Below are 24421 nucleotides of genomic sequence, written 5' to 3'. Positions count from 1 at the left end.
GCGAGTTGGAGGAATAATATTTTATTATTTAGTAGACAGTATATATTTATACATATATCAAATATTGACATCATACGTACATAAATAGAGAAACACAAACGTACAAACATCCTCTTATGAACAAACTTGGCACTGCAGACTGTTTGAATATCTCCTCGTCTTTAAACGTCTCGATGTATCCACTGACTGTGTATTTAAATACATTGATGTCCTTCATATTGTGGACAGAGACTCCTCCGCTTGGTGAAAGTTAAAGTTAATCTCGTTACACATTTATGGCTGCAGACATTTAGTTCCTTCTTCCATCTTTCCTTGAAAACCTCCTTCATGTTTTGATGCTTTACTTCTTTCAGAATGCAAAAACTATTCACTGGGACTCGATGCATGAGAGCTTTCAGCTCTTAGTAAAATATAAAAGTATATAAATAGTGATGTAGTTTGGGGTCTCAGTGGAGTCAGAGCTTTACTGTTCTTGGTGAAGTTTTGAGAATGAAGCTTTGCGGCTACAAAAGTGAGACTTTATCTTAAACTTTTGGACTCCCAGAAGTCACCTCTTCATGCTGTCAGACAGCTGTTTCTGCAGAGCGGGACTGAAGCAGTTATCTGTGCTCTCTTCCACCCGACCGGCTAACCGACCGATGCAGCGGTAGGCCGGAAACTAAACTTAAGTTACTGGTTTTGTCAAAGGAGTCTGGTGGTCAGAAGTAGCTCATACAACTCTCTAAGTGGACACAATGTAGCGCTTCAAAATGGAATGCATCCTTCTACCACCAGCATGGGTTTGAATGCGTAGGAGACAAATTAATCTCGACAGTGTTTGTGCTTCTTTCCTTTATAAACAGGAGTCTATTCTTCATATTGGAATGCATCCTTTACCTCCACTGCAGAAGGAAGGAGTCACTTAGTCTTTGTGTTGGAATGCAGCCTCAGATTCCTCCCGTTATCTCCAGCTCGGCCTGGTGGACTTGCCCGAGTCCCTGGAGTGAGAGGACTTGTCGGAGAAGGTGCCGCTGTCGTTCCGCCGGTGGCCTCTAGGGGGAACCGGCGGGTCGTGGAGCGGCGGCCGAGGAGGTGCCCTGATGCTCTGAGACCTCAGCGCGGAGGAGGAGGAGGAGGAGGACGGTTTGAGGAGGTCGGATGACGTGGAGGTGGAGGAGACTCTCAGCGAGCCGGTTCGGGTGAAAGGCGAGATGGTGCCGGAAGGAGCGGCCGAGGATGAGGAGGTGGAGGTCTTGGGGGAGGATTTAAGGGAGGACACTGAGCCAGAGTGGGGCGAATGAGGAGGAGGAGGAGGAGGAGTGAGTGGTGTTAGGGTTCGTCTGAAGGAAGAAGAGGCAGTGCTTCGGGCGAAACCAGGAAGCGGCGATGACGAAGGGGTACCGGCTTTGTGCGAAGGAGTAACAGGAGCACTGACGCTTCCTCCTCCTCCACTCCCTTGAGAGAGCGACCGCAGCGTGGAGCGACACATCTTCTCCTCCGGCGGGGGTTTGGGTTTCGCCAACGGCTTTCGGATGGACGGCCTCCTTTGCGCCTCCTGTTTCAGCTCTCGAGTACCCGGAACCTTCTGGTCCTTCGAGTCCTTGGGGTCCGGCGTCTTGTGGACGCTGGAGCGGCGGGACGACGGAGCGGTCGCCGACTTCTCTCCTCGTCGGAGGGAAGTGCCGTTGAGGTTGCGGGCGGCCGGACCGGCGGTTGCTGCGGCGCTGGAGGAGCCCCGCTGGTGGCCGGGAGGCTTCTCGGGGTGTTTGCCCAGAGTCGGAGCGCCTCTGCTGGTCCGGGAGATGGGCAGGACGCGCCTCATGCTCTGGTTCTCGGTGTTCGTGAGGGTGCGGAGAGGCTTGTTTATTTTGGCGGCGGATGCGGCGGAGGTGGGTTTCGTCCCTGCGAGTCGCGTTTTAGAGGTAGGGAGGTTCTTGGTGGACAATTTGGACGAATTTGCCGATTCTGCCTTTCCTTTAGTGGCAGAAGCTGCTTCTGTGCGACAGGAAGCAGTTTTGTTTCTGCTCCCGTCACCTGTTGGGACGATCCCCGCATCCCTCTTCTCATTGGTGGAGCCCTCTGCTGCTCCCCTTTGATTGGCAGTTCCTTTAGCTTCCCTTGCGCTGACAGCGGACGCCCCATTGGCCGCCACAGGCTCTGCCGGGTGCCACATGGGGGAAGAGGCGGGATGCGACGGATCGTCGCGGCGGGGGACAGGCACCGGTTGGCTGCTGATGGGTTCAGGCACTGGCTTGTCATTAGGCGGCTGAGGTTCTGAAGGCGAGCGATTGGCTGGGGCAGAGGAAGCTTGCTGGCTCCCTCCCCGATTGTCGCTCCTACGCTGGTCCCGCTCAGCTCGGGCGTCGGCGGCGTGGGCGAGCTCACCGGCGGCCTCGCACACGCCCGTCACGCACCACACGACCACCTTTTCCTCTCCTCCCTCCTCTTCCTCTTTCTTTTCCACATTCCCAATCTGGGAGTCATCCCGCACCTTCTTGGCCGGTCGCTCCTCTTCGTCTTGGCGACAATGCGGAGCGGCGTGAGGCCCTTCGTGACGGCCGGCGACCTCGCCGAACACTTTCAGCTCAGGCACCAGTGTGCATCTCTCTACAACCATCGATATGTTTCCACTAAAATCCTGATCAGCTTTGTTCACTCTGCCGAGTTCCGACTTTAAACCATATTTAGGGTCCGAAAGCGGCCCAACGGCGAGTCGATCTTTGCCGTTGTTGTTATGGTCCGATTGCTGGTTGAGATCAGAGGTAGTTTTGACTGTGTGCGCCGGATCGATGGCGTTTTTAGCATCGTTGCTGAGGTAAGTGGCGGTTGTACGGTCTAGTCGCGGTGCCATCTGGTCCGCTTGAGGCTGCTGGTTTTGGGGGAAGCTGCATGTCGAGACCCTCGGACTTTGCGGTCGAGTCTTAGCGGAGTGTCCCGGACTTCTGCGTTCGGGAGAGGTCGATAGAAAAGCTGTCCGCGCCTCTTTGTGGTCGGGGGTCGCCAACCCCAGCAGCGTGCTCAGTTCGCGGTCAGCGGCGACATCCGACGACGAGTTCCTGGAGCGCCGGGAGCTCCCCGAGCGTCGCAGAGGATTGTGGGAGTTGTTGAAGAGCGAGCGCGGGCCGAACTTCGGGGACAGGAGCTCCACCAGCAGCCGGGCGTCGTCGTGCGGCGACACGGCGGCCGACATGTCCGCCTCGCTGCGGCAGCGCAACCCGACCGCTCCGTCCACCTAAAGCAGAAGCACACGTTCGTCACTCGTAGAGCTGTTTGTGTGTTTTTAAAGTTTGCCTTCTGTGAGCGTGACCTCTTACCTCCTCGCTGCCGGCCCACGAGTGCCTCTTCTGCTCCTCCAGCTCCTGTAGCCGCCGCCGCCGGGCCTCCTCCTTGGCCTCCCGCTCCATGTTCTCCTTCAGAGGGACAAGATTTTATGTTTATTTATATTTCTTAACTTCTATCTCTCTGTCTGAGCAGCAGGTGGCAGCAGAGGTCCACTGTCTATGAAAAGTGTTCTATAATATGATACTGACACATTTACTGTACTTAAATACAAAGTACTTTACTGGAGTATTCTCCTTTTATTCCACTTTCTACTTCTACACCACTACGTTTATCTGACAGCTTTAGTTACTTTTCAGTTTATGTTAAAGTTGTTGTTTATGTTTTTGTAGTTGTTTATGTTGTACTTGTTGTTGTTTATGCAGTTGTTTATGTTTATGTAGTTGTTGTTTATGTTGTAGTTGTTTATGTTGTAGTTGTTTATGTTGTAGTTGTTTATGTTTATGTAGTTGTTGTTTATGTTTATGTAGTTGTTGTTTATGTTGTAGTTGTTTATGTTGTAGTTGTTTATGTTGTAGTTGTTTATGCTTATGTAGTTGTTGTTTATGTTGTAGTTGTTTATGTTGTAGTTGTTTATGTTGTAGTTGTTTATGCTTATGTAGTTGTTGTTTATGTTGTAGTTGTTTATGTAGTTGTTGTTTATGTTGTAGTTGTTTATGTTGTAGTTGTTTATGTAGTTGTTGTTTATGTTGTTGTTGTTTATGTTGTTGTAGTTGTTTATGTAGTTGTTTATGTTGTAGTTGTTTATGTTTATGTTGTAGATGTTTATGTTTATGTAGTTGTTGTTTATGTTGTTTATGTTGTAGTTGTTTATGTTTATGTAGTTGTTGTTTATGTTGTTTATGTTGTAGTTGTTTATGTTTATGTAGTTGTTGTTTATGTTGTTTATGTTGTAGTTGTTTATGTTGTAGTTGTTTATGTTGTAGTTGTTTATGTAGTTGTTGTTGATGTTTATGTAGTTGTTGTGTATCAGTGCGTACCTTGACCGCGGCGGTGAACCTGGAGCAGAAGCTGTTGAAGATGCTGAAGCAGTCGTCCAGCCTGAAGGTCTCTCTGTCTTCACAGAAGAAGTCGATCAGCTCGCTGCCTTCCTTCTTCAGCTGCTGTCGAGCGTCGCGCAGCGAGCACAGAGACGAGGTGGCCGACTGAGACGCAAACAAACACACATGAGCACACGGGCAGAGTAGTAGTACACGTAAAGTACTAACTGACCACAGTATGTGTGTGTTGTACCTGCAGGAAGCCGTCCAGCTGCTGCAGCAGCTCCGTGTCTCTCTGGACGCTCTCCTCTACTGAGCGCGTGCGAGACGTCTGCCACTGAAGTTCAGCGTCCAGCGTCTCCAAGGAGACCCTACGAAAAAACAAAAACATAATTCACGTACTGAATCTTTCCTCTGGGAAGCGGTGGAAGAGACATGAAGCTGATGGGGGCTGATGGGAAATGTAGTCCGTCTGACCTGGAGGCGGGCTGGACGTGATTCAACTTCAGTGGGAACTCCAGCAGCTTGGTGTCTTTCTTCTGTGCTTCCTGAAGGAGAAGAGAAGGAGAAGTACAACATGACAGGACTTCTTCCTCATCGCCTCTAAACCTGAACCTGAACACCGTTAACCAGACCTCAAAATGTCACACACACACACACACACACACACACACACACACACACAGGTTACTGACCAGAGCGACAAAGTGCAGCAGGTTCATGCCAGGTTTGTTGGCCTTGGTGTCGGCCAGAGACAGAAGGGACGACAGCTTGAAACCCACTGCGTTTCCTGCATAACCTCCCTGAACACACACACACACACACACACACACACACACACACACACACACACACAGTTAGTTAATAAAGAGACAGAAAACAACTACAAAGAGTCACAATAAGACTGTAGAGAAATGTTAAGTAACCAGAAAACGATGCAAAATTACTACAAAAAGACACAAAACAACAACACAAAGATGGAAACAACCACAAAGACACACAAAACAACTACAAGGAGACACAAAGCGACTGCAAAGATGAATACGAATGATGCAAGAGGCAGGAAACAACCACAAAGAACAACAAAGAAACACAAGACGACTACAAAGAGATGCTAGGCAACTACAAATATACTATACTACGAACGATACAGAACAACCTCAATGATACGCAGAATGACTACAGAGACACATAAGGACTATAAACAACCGTCTCTCTCCATCTGTTTTCCAGCTATAATCTTTCATCATTGTAGTTTTTTCACTCACAGCGTTGAGGAGGTTTCCAGCCTGCAGCACCAAGTGGAGAACAGCATGAAGCTCCTCACAACACATTAACTCTGGAGGACAAAGAAGTCCTTATTTGCATCAGTAAACAAACAAACAAACAAACAGTTTCTGCTTTCAAAAGCATCACATGGGGAAAAAAAGATTACAGAACAGAAAGAAGCAGCGAGGAAGAAACATCTTCACACATATTAAAAAAATCACCTCATCATCCTGAAATCCCAGTTTGCACCCGAGTGTGTGTGTGTATGTGGGTGTGTGAGAGTGTGAGATTGTGTGTGTGAGAGAGAGAGTGTGTGTGTGTGTGTGTGTGTGTGTGTGTGTGTGTGTGTGTGTGAGATTGTGTGTGTGTGAGAGAGAGAGAGAGAGAGAGAGAGAGAGAGAGAGAGAGAGAGAGAGTGTGTGTGTGTGTGTGTGTGTGTGTGTGTGTGTGTGAGTGAGATTGTGTGTGTGTGTGAGAGAGAGAGAGAGAGAGAGAGAGAGAGAGAGAGAGAGAGAGAGAGAGAGAGAGAGAGAGAGAGAGAGAGAGAGAGAGAGAGCGAGTGTGTGTGTGTGTGTGTGTGTGTGTGTGTGTGTGTGTGTGTGTGTGTGTGTGTGTGAGATTGTGTGTGTGTGTGTGTGTGTGTGTGATTGTGTGTGTGAGAGAGAGAGTGTGTGTGTGTGTGTGTGTGTGTGTGTGTGTGTGTGTGTGGGTGTGGGTGTGAGTGTGAGTGTGTGTGTGGGTGTGGGTGTGAGTGTGAGTGTGAGTGTGTGTGTGTGTGTGTGTGTGTGTGTGTGTGGGGGTGTGAGTGTGTGTGTGTGTGTGTGTGTGTGTGTGTGTGTGTGTGTGTGTGTGTGTGTGTGTGTGTGTCACTGACAGCATATGGAGGATTATTGAACAATTCAGGCAGTTAACAAGTTCACACACAAACTGCTAAAAATATACACGTGTTAGGCTGTATTGTGTGTGTGTGTGTGTGTGTGTGTGTGTGTGTGTATGTGTGTGTGAGAGAGAGTCTGTGTGATTAACTCCAGGTTTTATGATGCTGGAGAAACTCTGAAACCTAAAGAAAGAATCTGGTGTTATTCTATACTATAGTTACCTTTGGTGGCTGAGCGGAGGACGCTAACGTCTCGTTTTATGACCTCACAAGCTGCAGGAAACTCCTCCTTCAGCAGCATGGACTCAATGCGGAGCGAGTAACTGAAGAGAGACGGACATCAATGAGCAACATCTTATCTATAAATGAACAACATCTTATATATGAATGAGCAACATCTTACATATAAATGAGTAACATCTTATATATAAATGAGTAACATCTTATATATAAATGAACAACATCTTATATATGAATGAGCAACATCTTACATATAAATGAGTAACATCTTATATATAAATGAGTAACATCTTATATATAAATGAACATCTTATATATGAATGAGCAACATCTTACATATAAATGAGTAACATCTTATATATAAATGAGTAACATCTTATATATAAATGAACATCTTATATATGAATGAGCAACATCTTACATATAAATGAGTAACATCTTATATATAAATGAGTAACATCTTATATATAAATGAACAACATCTTATATATAAATGAACAACATCTTATATATAAATGAATAACATCTTATATATAAATGAACAACATCTTGTCTATAAATGAACAACATCTTATATATGAATGAGCAACATCTTATATATAAATGAGTAACATCTTATATATAAATGAATAACATCTTATCTATAAATGAACAACATCTTATATATAAATGAGTAACATCTTATATAGAAATGAATAACATCTTATATATGAATGAGCAACATCTTATATATAAATGAATAACATCTTATCTATAAATGAGTAACATTTTATTTATAAATGAGTAACATCTTATCTATAAATGAGTAACATCTTATATATAAATGAACATCTTATATATAAATGAGCAACATCTTATCTATAAATGAACAACATCTTATATATAAATGAACAACATCTTATATATAAATGAGCAACATCTTATATATAAATGAATAACATCTTATCTAAGTGTAAGTCAGTTAGGACTCATGAGGAGGAGTCGAGGAAGGAGACAACGGGACGTTTTATTGCTGATTATTCGTTTCTCTCCGTTGGACGCTACCGTTTGTCACTAATGTTTCTCCAAATTAAAAATAAAAACTCCCATCAGCCCCACTGCTTCACGTCCCATCAGGCTTTGCACCATCTGCTGAGACCAGAAGCTCTGAGAGCTTTAAGCTCCGTTTGTCTGATTGAGAGTTTTTAGTCTTTATTTGGAGACTCGTTAGGTTTCTTGTTGTCTCCTCCAGAGAGCCACATAAAAACAATTAGAAATACAATCACACCTTAAATGTGGGTATCAGTGTGTGCGTTCAAAAAATATTTTTTTTAAAAGTCAAAAAAAAGAAAAATGTGAAATACCCATATAAACTATAAAATACAAAAATTAAAGAACAATTATCTGCCTAATAAGTGTTTTTTGTAATTAAATACAAATAATGTAGTATATTTTTTTAAATAAATAAGAAAGAATTTAAATAAAAATAATGTGAAAGACCCCTCACCTCACATCAAACATATAAAAGAATAAAGAAATAAAAAATAGAAAAATACAGTAAAAAAAATTAAATAAAATTGTTTGTTTTTAAATTTAATTAAAAACATGTAAAATATAAAAAATATTCCCCCCCACACACCCACAGTAAAACTATGTTTAGTGAAGAAATGAATGTAAAGTTGCATAATAAAATGTATGTATGGATAGATGCGACACAGCTCAGGAGAGTGTGTTGGAGCTCGTCCTCTCACCTGGGGAGCTGAACCAGCAGGTACACGAAGGAATCGGCCAATGAGAGCTTAGAGACGTCTCCACGGTACGTCTTCAGCTTCTCCACCTTCAGGAGAGGAAACACATGAAGAAGAAGACACCAACATGATGATGCACGTACGTGTGTGTGTGTGTGTGTGTGTGTGTGTGTATGTGTGTGTGTGTGTGTGTGTGTGTGTGTGTGTGTGTTACCTCCTCTTTCTCCGGTAGCATCTTCAGCAGCTCTCTCAGAGGCTCCGCCCCAAACGACTCACTGTTGCCGTGGTGAATATTGTCTACTATTGTCTGATTGGCCCTGAAGGAGGATCAAACATTTTACTATCAATAATAATAATAATAATAATAATAATAATAATAATGAGTCAATAATAAGTCAACCTACAGATAACTATTAGTCATTTATCAATCACAAATGTTTCTTAAATGTGTGATTTCTTCTGTTTTATATCTTTGTAAAATGATATTTGTGTTTTGGACTTCTGGTTTAACAAAATAAAATATTTAAAGACATTTAGCTCTGGGACTTGTGATGGACTTTCATTTTATAGACTTAAGGACTAATTTAAGTCCTCTACAGACGGACAACTTGAGTTTTAAAGTGAATCTTTATTTGTGAGAATAAAGCTAATGTTACATAGATGTTACATATTGTTACATAGATGTTACATAGATGTTACATAGATGTTATATAGATGTTACATATTGTTACATAGATGTTACATAGATGTTACATATTGTTACATAGATGTTACATAGATGTTACATAGATGTTATATAGATGTTATATAGATGTTACATATTGTTACATAGTTACATAGATATTACATATTGTTACATATATGTTACATAGATGTTACATATTGTTATATGTACAGGTGGTTTATGAAACAGGTGCGTCCCTCATGCCTCTATGTCTCAGCGTGTCGATACAACATCAACACCTTCAGGACATGTTGTGTCTCCCTCGTGACACTAAAACAAACATCTGACTCTAAACGCGTAAAAGAAATCAAAGGAATGCATTTTAAAAATGAAATACGGCGTCAATGTTTGACAGTGTTGTAATAATCTGATGTCCATGTTGTTGTGGCAGCCATGTAGTTTTTTGTCTTTTTTAATTTTTATTAATAAAGTTAAAAGTATTTTGATAGCGGACGTTACAACGACACAAACGCTCAATTCCTCGTAGCGTTGTGATGTCACCGTGGACAAATTATACAACAACAAGCTGTGTTGTTTGTGGTTGTTTTGTGTCTTTGTGGCGTTTGTTTGTCTTTTTGTGGTCGTTTTGCTTCTCTTTGTACTTCTTTTGTAAATACATATTTCTACTATTATGGCTACATTAAATATTAAATCATATTATATGTAATATCGTTACCCCCGAGGGGTCAGAGGGGGGGGGGGGGTGTAATCATCCACAGTTGTCCTCTAATGTGACCTGGAAACAACAGTTGCATGTTAATGAACTTCTGCGTCTGCATCGTTTCATAACATGCCGGCATCACCACATGTGTTTACCCACAACACCCTGCGATGAGGGCGAGGAGACACATCACGCCATCACAGACACACACACACACACACACACACACACACACACACACACACACACACACACACACACACACACACACACTTCAACACCTTCTCTGTCAGCTGTTACCGGGTCAACTAAATGCCTGTATCTAGAGTAGTTAAAGAAAGCTCCTACAATGCTTTTGAATGCAGGACATATATATTTTTGCAGTGTGTACTTGTACACACATTTTGAAATCTCAGCACAGGTGTGTGTGTGTGTGTGTGTGTGTGTGTGTGTGTGTGTGTGTGTGTGTGTGTGTGTGTTTGTGGTCACAAAGGAGATTCACCTCTTGAACTGTTTGAGGAAAATCCCGACGTTCATCCCTCGTTTAGAGTCCAGAATGGAGACCTGAGAGACAGAGAGGTAGAGGTGAACAGTGTCAGTTTGAGGTCAGAGCCCAGGTGGAAACGGTCCACACACACACACACACACACACACACACACACACACACACACACACACCTCCTCTTTGGCCTCTCTGAACGAGCTCCTGGTGGTCCCTCCCCTTGTGGGCGTGGCCTTGGCGTTTGATTGACCAAACAGCTCCTCGATTGTCTGGACGTCGATCTGGTACTGCTGCTGCACACGGCCCTGAGTCCACAGGTTGGCCCGCCCCTTCACCTGCGACACACACACACACACACACACACACACACACATACACACACACACACACACACACACACACACACATATAATGATTTATGTAACGTTTTCATTATTTAAACAAAAAAAATACACCCCAGCTTGTAAAAAATTAAAACCACTGAAAGATATGAAAGTGAAATTGTATCTGTTTTATATATATATATATATATACACATATACATATATATATATATATATATATAAAATATATGTCAATATAACGCTCTACTATGACGAGCTGTGACCTCACCTGATCCTCTGGTATCGTTTTCCAAAAGAAACTCCGGACCCTCCTCTTCTTCTTCAGGCCTCCTACAGGGTTTGCTAGCCCTGGAAGAGGAGGAGGAGGAGGAGGAGGAGGAGGAGGAGGAGGAGGAGGAGGTGGTGGTGGAGGGGGAGGAGGAGGAGGAGGAGGTGGAGGAGGAGGACCCAGTGTCCTCCGGTTAACTTCAACATCAGAAGATCCCGACGGAGGACGAGCAGGAGACGGCGGCTCGGCGAAGGCCACGCCCTCCACCTGGAGGTAGAAAGCCTGCCTCTCATTGGCCGGGGAGACGCCGCCCATCACGTGCATCACCGCGGTCGATTGGACGGGAGCAAAGAGGGCAGGGCGGGGGGGGGCGGGGCGGGGTTTCTGGCAGGCAGGTAGGTCACCTCGGTGATGGGCGACCATGGCGACGATGGTGAAGGTGGGTCATCGCTTTAGGAACATCGAGAGGTCAAAGGTCAGAAGACGAGAGAGAGAGAGAAGAACTTTGAACATTTCTGTTCGTCGGACTGATTCTACGTTAATATTCACAACAATAAGAACATGTTGATGTTTCTACTCATAACTGCTCTTCTGCTTCGTTCACTCCACTGTACAGGGAAACACCAGGAAGTCCTTTTATGGCTCACATCGCACTAAATTCCTGCACTGCTAAATTATTCAACACACACACACACACACACACACACACACACACACACACACACACACACACAATCCAGAGTCCCCCCGTGTGAAGCTCTGGATACATGTCGACAAAGAGGTACACTTCCTGCTGATGAATTAAAGATGACTGTGTGTGTGTGTGTGTGTGTGTGTGTGTGTGTGTGTGTGTGTGTGTGTGTGTGTGTGTGTGAGATTGCTGCTGATCCATTTATTTGTTTGGGGGAAAAGAATGTTGCACAATCCACCAAACTCCATTTAAAGATGTTGTGATTCTGCTGCCTTGCTCATGGGCACAATGAAAGTGATTAGTCGGACATGACTCAGCACTTATTGTGAATTCTTGCTTCTTGTTCTTGACTGTTTTTAAAAACAAAATCTCACTTTCATTGCATTTCATTTGTGTTAGTTTGATTGAAATACTTTGAGTTGTTTACTGTAAAGTATTGTCATCTTTTTAAAGGTTGTATAATCACATGTATAACGCATTCGTTTGGGCAGGTGCAGAATACAAGAATAAAGCTGCATTCATCAACAGTTTAAATGTTTAGTCAATCAACTGAAATTCAATTAGCAACAAATTTGATAATAGACTCGTCATTTTTGCCATTTTTGCGTGAAAAATGGCAAAAATTCAACAAGTTTCAGCTGTGATTTTTGTTGTTTGTCTTCGTCTTGTTTGATATTAAAACTGATATCTTTAGATGTTTGGACAAGAAAAAGGTAGCGTTTTCATTTAATGAAATCCTCTTTGCGAATTAACAAAATGATTAATATACCAAAATATTCAAAGATTACTATATCTCCATTTGTGTTAAATTTTAATTACCTACTTCTTGCTCTCATTGTCGTCACCAATCTGTGACTTTGTTGAGCTGAATTGTTTATACCTCAAAATAATATTTTAATCATTTTATTGGTTTGATGCAAAGAAAACACATAATCAACAGAATTTGCAATGGAGTTCGGTGCGTCATTCGTTCCCTTGTGGAGAGAATGCAAGAGAACGCAGTGTGTGTGTGTGTGTGTGTGTGTGTGTGTGTGTGTGTGTGTGTGTGTGTGTGTGTGTGTGTGTGTGTGGAGCTGCCATTCGCTACCGTGGTTACAAACAATGGCAGTTTGTTTACTTGGCAGACGACAGAATCGGGGTCAGTTTGTGTTTCATCTGTTTTCCTCTCATCGCTCCATCTTCAATCTCTCATTAACAAAAGGTCTCCCTGGCACTCAAGTGACGGTGACATCATTGACATCGTCCAATCACGCAACTCGGAATGTAAAAATAAACCGACCCGATTGGTTGACGAGGTCGTGAGGTCGACAACTTTGTTGCCATTAGTATTGTAGTACTATTAGCATTACTATTAGTACTACTTCTACCACTGGCTTTATTAGCACTACAACTTTTACTATTGAAACTATTTGTACTAGTGTGACTCATACTACTACGACTACTACTACTACTACTACGACTACTACAACAACAGATGCAATTCTTCTTCTTAACACCTTTACTGTGGCTTTAACTACTACTACTACTACTACTATTGCTGCAACTAGTACGACTATATTATCTACTACTAACAAAGCTAGTAGTGTTACCAATGCTGCTTATGCTATACTACTGCTTCTACTAGAACTACTACTGCTGATATAACAAGTTATAATACTACTCTTATGACTGACATTATTAGTACTCCTGCAGCTGCTACTAGTACTGCTACTAATAAAGCAATATTATTTTCTCATATTTTTACTATTTCACAGCTGTGGCTACTACTACTACTACCAAACCTACTGCTAGTAGTACTACTGCTGTTCTAGTACCTATTACTGCCATTATAAAAACTAGAACTACTATTACAAGTAGTATTTTGTGAAGTTGCTACTATATTTATTTCTAAACTTTTTAATGATTTTACTATTTCACTACTGTGGCTACTACTACTAACTTCTAGTAACTACTACTATGACAGCAATAATTTAAAAATAATTTGACTGTTTCCATATGTTGGCTATTACTGCTAGTACTATTACTACTATTATACGTTACTACAAAAGCTATTACTAACTACTACCAAACGTATTTGTAGTATCCCACAGCTGCTACTATTGTTCTAGTCATACTACGGCTATTTCTGCTATAATAGGTACTAGAAAAAACTATTATGTGTAGTAGTACTATTAGTACCACTGGCATTAGTACTTCTGTGGCAACTATTATTGCTACAACTTCTACTATTATGACTATCACCACTAGTGCTACTTGTATTACTACAACTACTGTACTACCAGTACTACTGGTACATCAGTCACAGGGGTTGATTTTCTTCAAGTACTTTTACTGTATATACTTTGTTTGCTGTTAATAGTTATTTACTGAAGTAGAATTTTAAATGCAGGACTTTTACTTGTAATGGGGTATTTTTACAGGTTGATATTGGTACTTTTACTTGACTAAAGGATCAGAGTACTTCTACATCACTGTGTATTTTTGTTGAACTGTTTTGTATGAGAGTTTTCACATCAGCTCCAAGATGTTCACGCCTCTCAGCTGACACCTTCGGGTGTCTCAGTTTCAGATGCATGCTGGGAAATCTGCTGTGACAGCAAAACCAGTGAACTGAGCCGCTGAAGCGAACGGCGTTCTCTTTGTTGGTTTAGCTTTTCTGAGCCGACCCAGTTATGAGGCTCCAAACGTCCATTTCCTCTTTGGTCTCAGTATTCAGGTCGCTGGAGGAATCTAGAGCAGAGACAATGTCCTCCTCCGGTTTGTCCTCGGATGATTCCTAGAAGGATTCCTCTGTAATGATTCCTCTCGGGTGATTCCTCTCGGGTGATTCCTCTAGGAGTCCTCCGAAGCTATTCCTCCGGGGCGATGGCGAATTCTCTAGGGTGAGGGCTATTCCTCCAGGGCGATTCCTTCAGGGCGATAGGGCGATTCCTCTACGGTAATAGGGCGATTCCTCTAGGGCGATTCCTCTAGGGTGATAGGGCGATTCCTCTGGAGCGATTCCTCCGGGGCGATTCCTCTCGGGCGATTCCTCTCGGGCAATTCCTCTAGGGCAATTCCTCTAGGGCGATTCCTCTAGGGCGATTCCTCTAGGGCAATTCCTCTAGGGCGATATGGCAATTCCTCTAGGGTGATTCCTCTAGGGTGATAGGGCGATTCCTCTAGGGCGATTCCTCTAGGGCGATATGGCGATTCCTCAGGTGCGAATCCTCTAAGGAGATAGGGTGATTCCTCTAGGATGACTCCTCTAGGACTACAACTCTACAAACTGTGTCTATTATAAAGGAGCAGTATTGTTAAATAAACTGGCTGAACAGGATTGTTGTGGTTCACCTGCTCTCAGAGTCAACTGAAGGAAGTAATTGTTCTAATGAGAAGTTCAAACAGGAGCAGAGAAGGAAGAAGTATTTAGATAATTTACTGCAGTGACAGTACAAATACTACACTTTGAAAATAATTTTACAGTAACAGCACTGATACAACTCTAAAAATATTCTGTCACAGTAAAAGTACCAATACTACAATGTGAAAATACTATTACAGAAAAAGTACTAATACATGTAAAGTACTGATATCACTGTAACATCTTGAAGATGATTTGAAGTTGATTGTTTACTTTTAAATAAACCAAAAAAATAAAAGTTTGTTTCAGTCATTTCATCAAGTCATTTATTCACGGCGGTGACGCAACCTCGACTGGGCGTCACCGGTTGCGATGGCAACGGTCAATGGAACTGACCTGGGAAGCCAACATGGCCGCCAGTGAAAGTGTGTACATTATATAAAACACACACAAGTCACTGCAAACCTGTTTGAGAAATAATACACTGACAAATATTTACAGTACAAATTCATTTGACCTCTTCTCTTGTCTCACACACACACACACACACACACACACACACACACACACACACACACACACACACACACACACACACACACACACACACACACACACACACACACACACCTTTCACTGAACAAACAACGTGACCTCAGGACTAAAGATGACTCATCCCACCAGTTATTACAGGAGAGATGATGAATGAAACACAGATCGCCTGCAGCTGATTGTAAGAGGTCGTAAAACTCCTAAAAGCAAAATGTACTCAGAGTATTATAGTTGAAGTACAAATAATCCAGTAAAATGTCTCCTGAGACACAAGTATATATTACTACTCGTGAAGTACTTTATATACAGGTCGATAGTTTTATTGACTTTAAATGAAACCAGAGGATGAACGTCTCTTTAGAGAAGCTGATGAATAATAGAGTAGCCGGTTTATCTTTGTGTTGTATTTTATAATGTACACGATCACTTACAAACCAACACATTGATGGTTTTGGTATTTTTCCAGCGGTGCACAGCTTTGCTTTGCTTTTCTTCTCATTGCGTTCACAGCTGACATTTCTGCACTGTTGCAAATAAAGATCGGGCTCCATTTATATTAGCATTATTTAAAAAATAATTTCCAAAATCCACAACATGTTTTTATCCAACGAAATATTCTGCTTCAATCCATAGTTGTAGGTGTTTATCCTTTTAAAAACATTTGTACTGCGGTCGAAAAACTCAACGGGAGTCTGGATTAACGTGGCGGTCCAGCAGCAATCTAACAGCACCATTACTATAATCACACAAAAAAATCTATTATTTACATTTTTAGGGTAACGACGTCATAAAATATGACGACAGACATTTGAAGTTTATAGAAAAACCTCAATAGATGCTTCAAACGTAAAAATATATACACATATCTATATATCTATGTATATATTTAAGATCGGTACAGCTGTGAAAAATGAAGAAGAACAGCAGCCTGATCTTTTACATTAGACCTGACTTAGTGGACTCGTTCAAGCCCAACTCCAGCTCACAAAACTGCACCACGCAGAACTTTCCAGATGACTCAGCGGTCGTCAGGTGTGTCTCGGACACACAGGTGAACCACCTACAACTCAGTGAAACAAGAACAAAGAGCTGCTGCTGTCCAAACACTCCAGGGAGTGGACGTGGACATCGTGACCATTCTGTCATTTAAAAGTAACCTCGGACTAAAAAAAAAAAAAAAAGACTCCTTCAGCAGCTGTCAGTTATCTTAAAGCCTCTTTCCAGCTGTCGTTTCCTCTCTGAAGATTCAACAGTGACACAAAACTGTCTCTGGCATTTTAATGTGAAGCTAATGTGAAAGCTTTGAACCCAAGATGGTGAGTCGGGACAGAATATGTGATGGTTCTCTGAAGGAAAGAGGACAGACGAGACACTCACATGTGAGGTCAGATAGATTCCAGTCTGAGAACAATTGTTGAGGTTATATGTCCATATATATATATATATATATATATATATATATATATATATATATATATATATATATATATATATATATATACATACACACACACATATATACATACATATATACACACACACACACACACACACACACACACATATACACACATATATATATATATATATATATATATACACACACACACACACACACACACACACACACACACACACACATATACATATATAAATAAAAGTACGTATACATTTACAAATACTTCAAAAGAACCAACAAACTCCCCGTTTATTAAATTAAAGACTCAATAAAACTAGAGATTGGTCGACTTAAAAACTCAATTATTACCTGAAAGTATTCAAATGTTTTAAATAAAAGAAAGTCCATGTGATTAGGATTTAAAATGAAATGTTGTATTGCAGTAAAATATATATTACTTCATGGAACAGACTTATAGCGCACAAAAAAAAAAAGAGGTTTTAAAAATAGTAAATATAAAAGTGAATGGTGAGAAAGACACAGCATCATTAATGTGATATTTGTGTCTTTTCTTTTTATTTAAGAAGAAAGTCCTCAAAAGGTTTCTGGTTCCAAATCAAAGTTAGGTGTAAAGATCTGATGAATTGATGATTTGTCAGCAGGAATCTGTTCTGAATTTCGGGGAATGATTCAACTCTATTACGAACAATTATGTCCAAAATATGTTTAATTCCCTTTGAGCTCCTGGTTCCACATTTCCTGTTTCTTTCCAATTATTTTAATGTTTTTACATCTTTCTGTGTCTCTTCAGACAATGAACCAGTTTTTAGTGATTCAAATCAATGGGTTACTCGTGTTCAGTAGGAACGTGTTTAAAAACAGCAAATAGAAAAGCATCAGTTCCATTTCATCAGTCAGAGAGAAAACATATTATCATTAATATTATCATAACATCTTTTAACACCCCGACAGCATCACGGTGACGCTGTCGGATAAATGAGACCATCGGAGAGGAACAGCGCTCCAGACAGCGACTCGTGAGTCACATCAGGCTTTAAATATTCTCTCTCTGGTGATTTCAGGTTTACAGTCTGGCTGCTTGTTGCTCAGCAGTCTGACAGATTAGCTCCCACACCGTTTCTCCAGCAGTGACGTCTCCGTTTGGGGATTACAGCAGAATATACATACGAGCTTCAGATATCCACACAACTAATATTTGAGTTTTTAAAGATACAGACAGCAGTATCTGAAATCCCCCCTGATCCCATCTCGATACCTCCGAAAACGCTGGATCGGCTATCGGCAAGTAGACGAATCTTTGCACCGATTCCCCATCCGATCCGTACATCCTCCCCGATCGATACCGCGACTCTCAACAGAGACCAGAACTAAAGCGAGGTGGCTTTCAAACACAAACTTCAAATTTCATGGATATTCTTTGGTTATTTATGGATAGTTGCTGGATTAATGGATAGTTTGCTGGATTATTGGATAGTTTGCCGGATTATTGGATAGTTTGCTGGATTATTAAATAGTTTGCTGGATTATTGGATAGTTTGCTGGATTATTGGATAGTTTGCTGGATTATTGGATAGTTTGCTGGATTATTGGATGGTTTGCTGGATTATTGGATGGTTTGCTGGATTATTGGATGGTTTGCTTGAGTATTATTGGTTATTTCTGGATAGATTTTTGGATGGTTTTCTGGATATTCATTGGTTAGTTTTGGATGGCTTCTTGGATATTTATCGGTATGTTCTGCATAGATTCTTGTCAGTGTGAGCATGTTAGCATGTTGATGTTAGCACTCTGTTAGCACATCCTCACACAGCTTGTGGCTGTAGACTCTTGTTTCTGGTGTAAACGTGTTAGCATTAGAAAAATGAAAATGTTTGAGCTGTGAATGAGACCAAAACAGAGAGAAAATTAAACTTGTACTTAACTTTGTGATGAATAAGACTTTAAAATGACCACGGGGCACTTTGCATAAATGAAAAAGCTTTTAATTAAACGGGTTTCACGTGTTCTTCAGGTCATGTTATAACATCTGACAGATATCTGAGGTTTGTGTCTGCTGCCAGGCCTTCAGAGTACTTCAGGATAATTAAAACAGGTTCAGTCAAGAACATGGGTGTGCTCATAATTAAGTTAATTCTAACAAAATAATAAATGATATCGTTATTGTGATGTGTTCACATGTAATCTGTAAAATGTATTAATCTTTATCAATGTGGGTATTTTTCTCTGTAATTAGTTTTCTACGTGAACGTTTGTGAATATCCGATGTCATTGATTATTTAAGATGGACTTGATAGCCTTAAAGACACCGATGCATTGTTAGAATTAACCGAATTATGAACACACCCATGTTCTTGACTGCACCTGTGTTAACTATCCTGTCTACTCTGAAGGCCTGGCAGCAGACACCAACCTCAGATATCTGTCAGATGTTATAACGTGACCTGAAGAACACGGAGAGTTCAAACATGTTGGCGTTAAGCCCGTTTAATTAAAAGCTTTTTCCATTTATACAAAGTGCGCCTTGGTATTTTCAAAGTTATGTCTTATTGATCACAAAGTGAAGTTTAACTTTCTCTCTGTTTTGGTTTCATTATCCTGAAACAACTCAAAAAATGTTAATTTTTCAAATTCTATCAAGTTATCCCCAGAAACGAGAGTCGACATCCTCTGACTTACTGAGTGCTAACATGTTCACACCGCCTAATCCACGCAGATCAGACCAACAAATATCAAAGAAACCATCCAACTATCTACCCAATGAGTATCTCGGAAACAATCCAAGAAATTACCCAGAAAGAAAATCAAAAAACATCCAAGAATCTACCAAGTAATACCCAACAAATATCAAAGAAACCATCCAACAATCTACCTAAAACTTACTGATTAATAACGAATAAACTGTCCAAGGATCTACTCAGAAACTAACAAGAAATGTCCGTGAAACCTCTCAAACGATTTCCAGAAACTACTTCAAAGTTGATCCAGAATCACAGACTACAACAGAGTCTCTTTTACCCTGGAAACCCAAATAAAACATCCCAGGAGGAGAAGACGGCCTCCGTTTTATTTACCAGACAAACAATAGTAAACACGTGTGTGTGTGTGTGTGTGTGTGTGTGTGTGTGTGTGTGTGTGTTGTGATGGTGATTCGGGGGTGAAGTGAGGACCCCCCACATTGATGTTGTTTTTTTAACAACATTAGCATGAAAAGCACATCAGTTGTGTTGGAGGGTTTTCTTAAATCTCCGACGGCTCCTTTTGTTCCTCACAGAAAGCGACTGCATTAAGTTCACTCCGTCTTCACGAGCATCGCTCGTCTCTTCTGGGGTTACCATGGCGACAGAACAGTCAAAAAAAAAAAAAAAACACAAGAGGAGGCGGTCCCCGAACTAGAGTCCTGTATCTAAAATGTCATCCCGCCGAAGCCCCTTCATCGGAGCTCCAGGGGGGTCAGGGGGGTCCGCTCAACCCGCTGAGGGAGCACCGAGGCTGGGAGGCCCGGGGGGGGGGGGGGGGGGGGGAGAACCACACACACACACACACAGTCTCAAAAAGAGACGTATTAAGAATAACTGCACTTCCTTTAAAAGGTTAACAACTAAGAAAATGACTGACTCGTTAACACAGCAGACTGCTGCAGGTAACAGACACAGAAGTGGCAGAAGTAGAGAGGACACGTTGTAGACTAGAGAGGTTGCAGGTTTAAAACCCTCAGCAGCTGTTCTGAAGTGCTCTTGAGCAACACACCTTCGTGCAGGTGAGTTTCTGCTGTTGGTTGTTTGTATTGACTGTCGACATGTCAGGTGAGTTTCTAACACCTGAGGCCTGAAAAGCTGCTAAATATGTAGAAAAACACCCTAAATACAAAACAGCAGAAACTCACCACAACTTTCACTCGTGAGATACAAAGATTAAAGATTTAAAAAGTATAAAAGTATCATAAACAGAAATATCAGCACTAGAAAAGCACAACAGAAGTGTTACCAGTCAGTAGAAACTCATCACAGACACACTGAATATTAATATTTGGATATCTTAGATAAACTTAATCCTGAGCAGCAAAGATCAACTGCAGGTCACCATAAACTAGGAATATATCATAAAATATCACAATCACACTGCAGGAATACCTCAGGAGAGTAAATATTATAGTATTATAAATATAATATAAATATATGTATATTCTATAAATATTAACACAAGAGATAAAATGATCTTTAAGTGTCATGAACCAAAGAGACATTAAATAAACATCATATATACATATAAATAAACTGTATATATCTTTATATTACAGACGATTTAACACATTAAAGTCAGTTTTAAGTGTCACATAAACAGCCGAATTATTCTACCGATTGTTTAACACAATATAACCCACTAACAGACCCATACAGAGGCTGTTTGTGGGACTATTCCGTTAAAACGTGTAACTGTGAGTGTAGTCTGGTGGACGTGGAGCGTCACCGTGTTATGCGGCTCGAGAGCGTGCAGCGTTAATTCCGATCAGCGCTAACGTGAAGTGACTGTCACCCCCAAATCAACAGGGCTGAGAAAGGAAAGAGTGCAGAAGAGTGCAGCGTGTAGTTCAGGTGTGAACTTACCGGAGTGAGCGGCTCCGGAGATGCGGACTCTCATCAACCGAAACCTCCGTTAAAAAACCTCCAATTTAACCAGAAAACAAAGATTTACTGAGTCCGTGTGACGCCGGCTGGGCATCCACAAGCAGCGCGCGCTACGCAGCCGACTGAAGCACACTACTGACACCGGCTGTGAGCGCGTGCGAGTGGAGTGCGCGTTTGAGGGAGGAGAGCGAACCAAGGCGGTCTACGCATGCGTGATCACTCAGGTGGAAGTGAAGGCTTTCTCTCTTTTACGACTTCCAGAGCTCACACACGCACACACACACACACACACGCACACACACACGCACGCACGCACGCACGCACGCACGCACACACACACACACACACAGACAGACAGACAGACACACACACACGCACACACACACACACCCACCCACGCACACACACACACACACACACACACACACACACACACACACACACATACAAACACACATGAAGTATTTAATGTCAAATTAACTACACACACGGTGTAGTGTGTGTGTGTGTGTGTGTGTGTGTGTGTGTGTGTGTGTGTGTGTGTGTGTGGAACAGATAAGCTCTAACAGCCCCGCCCTTGACAGAATAACCAGTCAGTCTTCCCTCCTCTCACACACACACACACACACACACACACCAGTTTTCCTCCTCCATAAAAAAACTCAAATATCATCAATAAACAAATAAATGATTGATTATCAATAAAAAAAACACCAACTGACACCAAACCGCTAAGCTAGCAGCCCTGCGCCTTGAGCTAAATGCTAATGTCTACATGCTAACATGCTAATGTTTAGCATGTCAGCAGGGAAGAAGTATCCAGATCCTTTACTGCTGTAAAAGTACTAATACAACACTGTAAAAACACTCCACTGCAAGTAAACAGCCCTCATTCAAAGCCAAGTTAAAAAGCACTTAAGTATTATCATACGAACGTCTGCCCAACATTTCTACCACGTTCACATGCTAACTAGCTCTAAACACAAAGTACATTACATTACAGTCATTTAGCAGACGCTTTTATCCAAAGCGACTTACAATTCAGTATCTGTCTACACACCGTAGACACAGCTACAGGAGACATTTTGGGGTTAAGTGTCTTGCTCAAGGACACATTGACATGAGACTAGTAGAGCAGGAGCTGGGGATCGAACCACCGACCCTCTGATTGAAAGGCGGCCCAGCTCTCCACTTATCCACGGTCACCCATTCGTTTTGCAGGTATTTAGTTATAAATACAAATGTTGTTCAAATTAAAATATTACAATTCATGAACAATGAATAGTTGTAGAATAGTTGTAGATATTTTAATCTGAAACTAAATGTTGGACCGACTGCCGATAGCTAGCATGGCTAAAAAACTTAAAATATCAATCAAGACACAAAACAGTACTTAAAAAACTAGTACAAAATACTCCACAACATTTTAATTTTAAGCAGTTAAAAAAGTAAAAAAAAGTGATAGTATCCTGGTGTGTACTCGGGCCTTTTACTTGAGTAAAAGTAGCAATACTACAGTGTAGAAATACTCTGTTACAAGTAAGAAGTCTCAGAGTATTGGCTGAAATACACTTATATCAAAAGTAAAGGTACTTCTTATGAACGGCCCACGTCAGAATAACAAATATAGTATTAATGGTTTATAAATAGTGATTCATTAACGTGTTCATCACTTAATACATAACCTCTGATATACTTCCTGGTTGTCTCCTGTAATAAGAAGCTAGAAGTTAATCAACACTTCACCACATTTGGGTCCAAAGATGAACCAGTGAAGGAAGTAGAGAATCTGTTGTGACTAAATCCATTCTTTTGTTCTAATGTTTGGGAAAACACACACACACACACACACACACACACACACACACACACACACACACACACAGTGGAACCAGGTTGGTGTGTGTGTGTGTTGCCTGGTGAATAATTGCCTCTCTTTAGAGCAATCAGAGCAACACAGCAACAAACAGAAAAAGACTCTTATTCTGAAATCAGTCCGTTTAAAAGGAAGCAACACGTTCACTCTGAATACTAATGAGAACTGTGTTTAGAGAGTATTTCATTTACAGCTGGAGAAATATTAATTGATACTACATGTGTGTTTACATGTTTGTCTTGATGTTGTTTATTATTAATAAGAAAATATATTTTATTTAGTTCGTCAGAGAAGAGACGATTTCTGATTCTTTTCTTCAGTAAAAACTACTAATACCACACTAAAACTACTAGAAAATACTACCTTACAAGTAAAAGTATTGCATTTAAAATCTTAGTTAAATAAAAACTGATTATTTTCTACATTAGTGTATTGATACATTGATTATTACTCGTGCAATTTAAATTTCTTTTAAATCACTTCTTAAAACACATTTTTACAGACTGGCTTTAATGTGATGTCATCGCTTTTCTGTTTTATTTTTATTTGTTGATTTAACAAAATTATTTTATTTATTTCTCAGTTTATTTGTATCGTATCGACTGTCTCACTGAGCTTTCTGTTATTATTTCTGTTTTTATTTTGCTGCTTTGTCTGTCGAAGCACTTTGTAAACTGTAAAGGCGCTCTATATATATATATATATATATATATACATATATATATATATATATATGTATATATATATATATATATATATATATATATATATATATATATATATATAGTTATTATTGTTAATTTCCTTAGACCTAAGTTAATACTCAGTCTTCATTCATGAATTATTTTAAACTCTATTCTCCATATAAGTGAATTTTATCCTGCATTTTCGTAATTTATTACGAAAATATAATAATATTACTATATTATAAGGAAATTAAAAACACAAGAAACAAAGCTTCACCTTTCTGATCCTTTTTCCTGTAAAACGCTTCACTGTGACAT

At 41.0% G+C, this 24421-nt stretch overlaps 1 protein-coding gene across 1 annotated transcript; it reads right to left on the bottom strand.

The window, feature by feature from the left end:
- Nucleotides 1–20: 20 nt before the first annotated feature.
- On the bottom strand, nucleotides 21–21658 carry LOC137874479 (FH2 domain-containing protein 1-like). Its single transcript, XM_068713168.1, has 14 exons — nucleotides 21521–21658; nucleotides 10911–11360; nucleotides 10475–10633; nucleotides 10299–10360; nucleotides 8626–8728; nucleotides 8415–8500; nucleotides 6667–6767; nucleotides 5567–5637; nucleotides 4994–5101; nucleotides 4776–4846; nucleotides 4552–4669; nucleotides 4299–4463; nucleotides 3294–3389; nucleotides 21–3211 (listed from the first exon to the last, which is right to left on the bottom strand). Exons 2-14 carry the CDS (start codon nucleotides 11331–11333, stop codon nucleotides 941–943), a joined length of 3834 nt encoding a protein of 1277 aa, XP_068569269.1. The 5' UTR covers nucleotides 11334–11360; nucleotides 21521–21658; the 3' UTR covers nucleotides 21–940.
- Nucleotides 21659–24421: the final 2763 nt, after the last annotated feature.

The sequence above is a fragment of the Cebidichthys violaceus genome, unplaced genomic scaffold, assembly GCF_023349555.1.
Source record: "Cebidichthys violaceus isolate CVI_PGR_0920_01 unplaced genomic scaffold, fCebVio1.0.p SCAF_19, whole genome shotgun sequence".
NCBI lineage: Eukaryota > Metazoa > Chordata > Actinopteri > Perciformes > Stichaeidae > Cebidichthys > Cebidichthys violaceus.
This window is presented reverse-complemented; position numbering and strand designations above follow the sequence as displayed.